The sequence below is a fragment of the Emys orbicularis genome, chromosome 1, assembly GCF_028017835.1.
Source record: "Emys orbicularis isolate rEmyOrb1 chromosome 1, rEmyOrb1.hap1, whole genome shotgun sequence".
Classification (NCBI taxonomy): domain Eukaryota; kingdom Metazoa; phylum Chordata; order Testudines; family Emydidae; genus Emys; species Emys orbicularis.
In genome coordinates this window covers 206,708,590-206,717,447 of record NC_088683.1, presented here as the reverse complement: position 1 = coordinate 206,717,447, position 8,858 = coordinate 206,708,590, and the positions used below count along the sequence as shown (strand labels likewise).

At 44.7% G+C, this 8,858-nt stretch overlaps 1 protein-coding gene across 1 annotated transcript; it reads right to left on the bottom strand.

Annotated features, from left to right (window-relative positions):
* Nucleotides 1-692: 692 nt before the first annotated feature.
* Nucleotides 693-2,706, bottom strand: LOC135895476 (beta-1,3-galactosyltransferase 5-like). Its single transcript, XM_065423587.1, has 2 exons — nucleotides 2,692-2,706; nucleotides 693-1,637 (listed from the first exon to the last, which is right to left on the bottom strand). Exons 1-2 carry the CDS (start codon nucleotides 2,704-2,706, stop codon nucleotides 693-695), a joined length of 960 nt encoding a protein of 319 aa, XP_065279659.1.
* Nucleotides 2,707-8,858: the final 6,152 nt, after the last annotated feature.

Sequence of the window (8,858 nt, the reverse complement as noted above, 5' to 3'; positions counted from 1 at the left end):
TGTGTCAGGGAATGGACTTTGGACTGTAAACTTTTAATGTTAGGAAACAGAGAAAATGATAGAGAGAACCAACTGATAGGTAAGCATTCCCTGCCTTCTGCTTACGTTACTGTAAGTGTTCGTACTGAGACAAAGCAGTTTTGTTGGCTTGTGCCCTGCACGAAAATCCAGTGTTTGCAAATAAATACCAGCAAATTTGCAGAGGGGCAAGAGGTTAAAATATTTATCAGTGTCTCTTTGACTGTACAAGTCCCCAGCCTAACTTCAGTGGCCAAGTTTTGCCTGACTAAAGGCTAGGGTTACCACCTTTGAACTGCAAAAAAACCAGCACCACTCCCACCCCAGCAGACAATTCTGCACATCCTGCCCCCAGTAGCCACTTACAGTATCTAGAGAGAGAGCACATATAGATAAGATTGATAACATCATTTTCTTACTTAAGCTGCGGAAGTGGGAACACTGCAGCATCTTTAGCTGGACACAGAAACTTTTAACATTAGATATCCCAGTGTCATGTGGTGATAATAATGCAAATCTTTAGACACGTGTAAAAAAAGGCAGATTAAATTATTTTTCTGGCAACTGGCAAGTCCATAAAAAAAGGGCCAGGCCAGTCAAATACTGGCCAGGTTGTAACCCTACTAAAGGCTGGTCCTGTAGCTTTTTTGTGTCACTTTGTTAGCTCAGCTATTTCAGACATCTGGGCATTTTTCATCCATTGAGCTTTCCAGTGCATTCCAGTAGATCAGCAGCTCATAAGGTTTCACATGATGGCATGTCACAATTTTCTTGAAGCGACAAAGAGAGAACACAACCCTGTTTGGGAGGAATGTCTGTTCTGAATGAAGTTCCTCCAGATTGATTTTTAGTTTAGCAAGACACAGTCCTATGAAAACATCCTCCAGTTTAATAAAAGGGACACTTTCTGAAATATTATAAACCTGACTAGCAACATCAGTGGAGAAAACATAACCAGTCCCCGAACAAAATGGAGGATACGTGCTTCCAGGATATTCATCTTTACTCACATACCATTTACTACATCTATTTCTTATTGGGAGTTCATTCGTCTTTAAAAAGCCTGTGAAGAATCCAGTGCTTCTGTTTTTTCTTAAAAGGAGTTCAGTCAGGTAAAAGATATTGACAAACATATCTGAGTCAGTTTTCATCACAAACCTGGATTGATGACAAAATTTGTCAACCCATTCAATTCCCATCATTGTCTTTAAAGTCAAATTGTAATATGTGTCTATAAAATCCTTCTGGATAATGTCTCTGTAATTCTGACTTTCAGCAATAATACCAGTTTGATCATTTTGGTTCATGGTGGTTCCCAGAAGAAAATATGTCACAATGCGGTTGCCAGCAACTAGTCTGTGTTTCCCCCATGTTTGACGGATAGCCATCCTAGCTTTATTTTGGCCATGTGACGATGTCACAAGGAGTACCAGGAATGGAGGAGTCCTACTGCAGTCTATATCTGGCAACTGCAAAAAGTTTCCACTCTCTGTTATAAAAGTCAGTGACGTGACCTCTTCCTCCTTTAAACAGAATATACCGTTTTCAATCAAATACAAACAAGTAGAGGTCAATACTACAATTAAAAACAAAATCATTTTGAATCTCTTCAACTCCATCTGAAAGAAACAAAAACAAATGGTAGATTAGAAAATAATCTTGCTCCTTTGTATACCAAACCCTGTGCTATTGCTTAGGGATTTAAGGGTGTTCTCCCTTCTGTGGGACTCAGCAGAGTTTAGCCTGTCCCCCAACAAGATCAGCACAGGAAGACCCACTCATGTCAAGGGCATCCATGCAGATACGCCAGACCCATCACAGCTCTTTGCCTCCAACATGACATAGGAATATGACTATCAGAACTACACTGCCAGGAACTCTCCCACCAGCTAGTTCTCCAAGAATGCATCCCTAAAGAGAGAACTCTAAAACATCGATTGTGGGAAGCAGGCAGGAGTTTTCCACAGCCCTGATGGGTCAGGATAGTAGTAATAGCTTTATACCTTATTTCTCCATTCATTTTTGACAGGTGACCATGCCCTGAGTTCGCAAGCATGGGCCACTTAGAAGGCTAAACTAGACCACTAGTCTCTCCTTATCTCCACCCCACCATTTATAATGGGAGCTGCATATCGATTCAGAAGTTGCTCCTATGCTTTCCTCCCTTTCTGGGGTCCCTAGGGAACAGAGTTGAGGTCTTGGTGGCCATTTTGAAAAGGAACAGCAGATAAGTTGAATTGTGTTTTTCTCTTTTGTACAGTTCTGTGTTGGTTCAAATTATTAAAACACAAAAAAGGAGGACTTTGCATTTTACTTCTCTTTTTGGAGGAAAGATGTAATAAAAAAAGTTAAACAGAATAATTCATGCTTGTAACAGAAGAATATTCTTTGGTGATCTCTTAATCACTCTTATCCACTTGGTACAAAGCTTAATAGAGAGAACAAGCCAGAAGAGCCACAAAGTCTTAGTGATGATAAAATAAAACCCTTCTACATTCATAGTTTAACTCCGAGAGACAATTATAATTGAATTATTTGCATATGTATAACGGGTGTTGCCAGTATCCTTTGAAAATTGCAGTCACAAAATAAAATTTTAGAACAGCTGCGAGTTTTAGAACAAAGGGAAAAGAGGGCAGAGAGAAGAGTACATAGAGTTATTTCTTCTATGACCTTAGATAGTGCCATTCTCTAGCAGTTATTCTCAGCTCTGGATCCCTGCAGAGACACCAAGAGGTTCTTTCCTAGAATGTGGGGAAGAGAAAAAAAATGGTATTACAGAGACAGCTCTTTCTCTTTTTCCCCACGTACTCTTGATAGGGAAATTAACCTGATCTTCTAAAATTAAAGTGTTGGGCTTCTACCCATGCAAGGAATTAAAAACATACATGGTGACATATGTACAAAGGCAAGTTTACATACTTCAGAGGCGCGGGTTCCTTGGGAGCTTAATCCTCTGACTAGGATTGTTCTGTGTAGAATGTCCAAAACCACTTCAATGTCCTTCTTTTACTCAAATTCAGATATGTACGCAGAACTTAGTCTCTGTGAATAACATGAAAATATCTGGTCACTAACATAAGTGTCCTTAAAGTTCTGAATACCTGTTCTTGTAGCGAAATCCAACTCACTTTACTCACTAGAATGGTCCCATTAATTTCAAGGAGACTTCTCACATGCATAAGGCAAGCAAGATTCAGCTATTGCTTTATTATAGTTCATCTCCAGTCTGAGGTCTTCAGTGAACTATACATTGTTCAACTCAACTCCATTGTTACTAGATAAATAGATTTATCCTCACAACAATCCTTTAAGTATCGTTAGCCCGATTATACAGACAGGGAACTGAGGCTCAGAGAGAGATTAAGGTCGTTATCCGGAAAGTTGCTCCCTGCAAATGGATCCAGGCACCTCTGTGGGGTCAGTCCAACTCAGTGGGACTCCCTGAAGGTTCAGGGGTCTGCCCACACAGACACAGTTGCAGGTGTGTGGCCTAAATATCTAAAGCTGTGGGCACATAATATTTTCCGGCACTTTGTAAAATTGTGGTTTACCCAAATTTACACAGAAAAACTGGGGGAGAGCCAGAAAGAGAATCCCCCTTTGCTGAGTTTGTATCCAATGCCTTAACCACAAGAGCATCCTTCCTGCTTACAAGTGAACAGGGGGAATCTGGAAGTTAAAAAATACTAAATATTAAACTAGGCAGCTTCCAAAACCACCCTGTTTGGGCTCATCTTTAGTTCAGTATGCTAGAGTTCTGTTAGCCTTCCTCACTGACAGCCGAGCTGCTGCTACCTTTCAGTGCCATAAAGCAGGTATTGAAATTCCTCAGACTTCCAGCTCCTCTCAATGTATAAATTTTCTGTCTTGCTCAATGCATGCACCAGTGGCATATAGCTCAGTTTGCTGCATGGGGTACATGGGAATCAGAAGGGTCACAGTGAAGTGAAAGATTGGTTATATGGTAGCATCCCTGCTCCATGCAGCCACAACTTGCTCCTTGTGCTATGGGCTATGGCTAGCCAGAAGGGGGAAGGCATCAAGGAACAGCCACTACATGTAACATGGTCCCCTAGGACTCCACTGTGAGTTACAGTGCAACTTCTTTCACAGAGAACTGTAATTCTTTCACCATGGCTTCACATACCACAGACGTTTGTGTGAAAGAGTGTGGGGAGCCAGCCGTTGGGCCCTTGCAAGTAGAGATGGTTGAAAACATCAATTATTTTTTGCAGGAAATTTAGAAAAATTCTCTTTGTCTTCCCTAAATTTCCTGGTTGCGGGGGAGTGGGACAGTTTTTAGTTAAAAGGTTAAAACTATGAAGCCAAAATCCAAAATATTCCATTTTCAAAACACATTTTTGGCAAAATGTTTCAGTTTTCAGTAAAAATGTTTGGTTTTCAAAAAATTAAATTTTTTTACCAAAATATATTTTCAGATTTGACCAAAATGGATTTTCATTTTGGACATAAAGCCATTTTCAACCAAAAAATAAACTTTGGCCAATTTTTTTCAGACGCGTCTACTTGCAGACCCTATTGTCATTGTTCGGGGTGGGGAAGATGACCAATGGAAGATGTCCCCAGATGTGTACGGTGTGCACAGAATTTCCTCATGGATCTTTGGGTTCTGAATGATTGCCTGGCCATACCCCTGCTGTGCTGACACATTTGCAGAGACTGCCTATGGGAGCCTGTGCTGTCTAGGTTTAGCCTCTTCAAAACCATGAATTTGTATAGGTAAAACCTCCCAGTCCACAGCATTTTGCCCAGAAAATGGAGGACATAGACCTTGCTCCTTTCCGCCATGCACCTCCCTAAGAGTCCTTCATGGGCCTGTGTACCTGCACTATTGTGAATATTTTTGAAACATTAGCTGAGGCCCATGTGCCTATACAGAGTACTGAGCCATATCTTTCAGCCTTACATATATAACCCACACACCTCCTGGGTGTGGTGCTGTGCTCTGTCCCCTCTAGTGGCACTGAGACCACTTAGAGATTAATGAGTCTACTACAGCCATATCTAAGGGCCTTGTGGCTTTTAGCTCATGCAGTAGATGCTCATGCACTAAGCTCCGGAGACCCCATGTTCAATCCTGCTCGCCAGCACCTGGGGTCTATCAGTGTTACATGTGTGCCACAGTTAAGTGTGGTTTCCTTCAAAGTCATAACAGGATATTTTCAATATTCACCATATTAAGACTGCTTCAGGAGAAATACTCCTGGGGGAATTCTGCACCACTGCATGTGTGCAGAATTCATGTCCCCCACATATTTCTTTGCTTCCCTGAAGAAAACTGACTTTCTGACAGGGAAGCAAAGGGAAGCTGCAAGAGCAGTCACACACCACTCCCTAACTGTGCAGGTACATCGTTTCAGGCACCCGGAGCAGCCGGCGGAGAGGTAAATTATTGTGGGGCTGGAGACACCCCAGCCAGTGGCTTCTAACCTGAGCCAGGATCAGCTGCTAGTCTCATCTGGGCTGGCGGCAGGAGAGGGCAGGACTTCCTCTTTCCCTGCAAGGAGTGGCTGGGGCTGCGTCAAACCCACCCACAGAAACCTCCCCCAGCTGCAGGAAGTTCAGCATCCTCCCCTGCTTTCTGCCCCCATTGCTCCTCAGCTGTGGGGGGAGGGGTCACTGTATGGGGACCTGCTCCCCCATCCACACAACCCCCATGCATCCAGACCTCCCATACCCAGACACCCCTGCCAAGTTTCACCTGGTACATCCAGAACCCCCCTAGTCCTCCATACGCAAACCCCACCCTACTGAACCTCAACCCCTGCATCTGGAGCCCCCCTTCACCCAGACCGCCTGCCTCCAGACCCCCACCCCTGCACCCAGACCAACCCCCTGAGCTCCCTGCACTCAAACCTCCACCCTGATGCACCACCCCCTGCACCACCCTGAGCCCTCGCAGCCAGACTGCCACGCCACTGACCTCCAACTAGCTGCACCCAGACCTCCACCCCACAAAGACCCACTCCCCCAGCACCCAGACACCCCTCCACTGAGACCCCCACACCAAGACCCCTCCGCTGAGCCCCAACCACCTTCACCTGGAAGCCCCTGCAGAGTCCCATTGTCCCTGCACCTGGAACTCCACCAATGAGCCTCTGTGCATCCAAATCCACCCACACCTAGACCCCCCACACTGAGCCCCTCTACACCTGGATCCTGCCTGGTTGAGCCTGCCTGCCCCACACCTGGTGCACCTGGCACGGAGGGGCAGGGCCCCAGGGTGTTTCTGGGGCAGTACCAGGCCTTGTGCCGTGTCAGGGTCGTGTGCGGCCTCACCGCTGAGTCTGTGTCTCAGGGGTGGTGGGGGGAGGCTGCAGGGTGATCTCCCACCTTTGTGCAGCCAGTGGCCTGTGCTCCCTACTGCCATGCTGGAGCCTCTGCATTTATTTATTGACAAATAAAACTTGCAGAATTTTGCAGAATTTTAAAATATTGTACGCCAAATGTTTAATTTTTTGGCACCGAATTTTTAAGTTTTTGGCACAGAATGCCCTCAGGAGTAGAGAAAGGAGCATCTTGTGTTTAAGGCACTGAACTAGAATTCAGGAGAGATGGCTTCACTTGGTGTCCCTTGAATAGATATGTGGACAGAGTTGGCACCAGGGTTTGTTGCAGGGATTAGTTCCTGGGTTACTGTTTTTGTTGTCTGGTGTGTAATATGACACTATCATAGGACCTAGCCGCATCAGCCACACCATCAGGGGTTTGTTCACCTGCACATCTACCAATCTGATATATGCCATCATGTGCCAGCAATGCCCCTCTGCCATGTACATTGGCCAAACTGGACAGTCTCTATGGAAAAGAATAAATAGACACAAATCAGACATCAAGAATTGTAACATTCAAAAACCAGTAGGAGAACACTTCAATCTCCCTGGACACGCAATAACAGACCTAAAAGTGACAATTCTTCAACAACAAAAACTTCAGAAACAGACTCCAACAAGAAACTGCAGAACTGGAATTAATTTGCAAACTGGACACCATCAAATTAGGCCTGAATAAAGACTGGGAGTGGATGGGTCATTATAAAAAGTAATTTTCCCTCTGCTGATACTCACACCTTCTTGTCGACTGTTGGAAATGAGTGACATCTACCTTGATTGCATTGGCCTCATTAGCGCTACAAAAGTAATCAACTGTTGAGAATAGACCACTTCCACCTTAATGGAATTTGTCTCATTAGCACTGACCCCCACCCCACACCTCCCACTTGGTAAGACAGCTCCCATCTTTTCATATATATACTGCTTACTATATTTTTCACTCCATGCATCTGATGAAGTGGGTTATATCCCACGAAAGCTTATGCCTAAATAAATGTGTTAGTCTCTAAGGTGCCACAAGGACTCCTCTTTGTTTTTGCTGATGCAGACTAACACAGCTACCACTCTGAAACCTGGTGTAGCAGTGTTTTTCTGCTGCATAGTCCCAAGTGAACGGTTGATTTCATCCCAAATTTTGACATGTCTTGGGATGGGAGCTTAATCCCTTTAAAGGTACACTGCAAAGCAAAACCAAAGTAATTGTCTGTGCCTTTTACTGCTGCTTTGGGGTGCATAAAGATAGCCTGCAATGAAGTGCACATATCCCGCACCTAGTCAGGCTGGGAAGCAAACAGGAAAAAAGAGAGCGAATTAAAAGCCTGCAATGGAAAAAGAGAAGCCATGCCCCACCTCCCAAAAAGCTGGCAGGGTTGCCAAGTAAAGGACAGATCATCAGGTTGGGGCCATTAAGACAGGGAACTATAGAAACAGAAGATTTTATTTGTGTTTTCCAAAGATCTTGCCAAGCTTTCCCAGCAAACTGTGCGAAGGAGAGGATACTATGGGCTAAATTTACAAAATAACGTAGGCATTGCGAGGCTGCAGGCTTGTCTACGCTTAAAATGCTGCAGCCGTGCAGTTGCACCTGCTCAGCTATAGCGCTTCAGTGTAGACAGGAGGGGTTCGGAGACATGGCAAGGGGAGGGGCCCAGAATCCAGGCTTCAGCATGAGCATAAACATCTGCACTGATAGTTTTAGCCCTCCAGCCTGAGCTAGAGCCAGTTGACCCATTTTCTGAGACTCGATGCCGTAGGGTTTTTTTTTGGTTGGGGTGGTTTTTTTGCTGTGTAGATGTACCCATAGGCTCCGTATCCAATGAATGGAGGGAGATAGGTGCCTAAGAATAGGATTCGTAAAAAGCAGCATGCTAGGTGGCTCCCTGCCTAAGCTAGCTAATAGGAGTTGGCAAGGAGAGGGGTTTGTCCTAAGCCCTGCCCCCACAAGAGTTCGGCACCTAAGCCCAGGCTGGAAAGATGCACTTCTCTGCATAATAAAACCACCTCCAAAAGCTCTCCCGCCGGCCTAGCGCTGTCCACACCGGCGCTTATGTCGGTGTAACTTATGTCACTCAGGGGGGTGGTTTATTCACACTACATAGTACTGTAGACAGAGCTTACGCTGAATGAAGGAAATAAAAGAAAGTCACAGGAAAATTTTCCATGTTTTTGGCTTTTTGGTTTGAACTCTAGCCAGAGATTCTAATCTGAAGCCAGAGATCCCCAGGGTCTGCCTCCTGGGTCTGTCCTGAAAGACACTTTGAATTGTCAGATCACTACAACTCTGTCACTGTTAGGATTTAGAAAGTCAAACTCATTTGTGTGTATATGTTTGCTTGCTTTTGCGAACAGGGGCTGCTAACAGGGAGTTTGGAAGGGGAGTGGGAAGGGAGCGAGGGTCCCTTGCCGGTTCTATCTGTTTCCCTTTATTCCCCTTAAAACCTATAAACCAAACTACATTCAAAACTTCTTGCTTTAAACAACCCC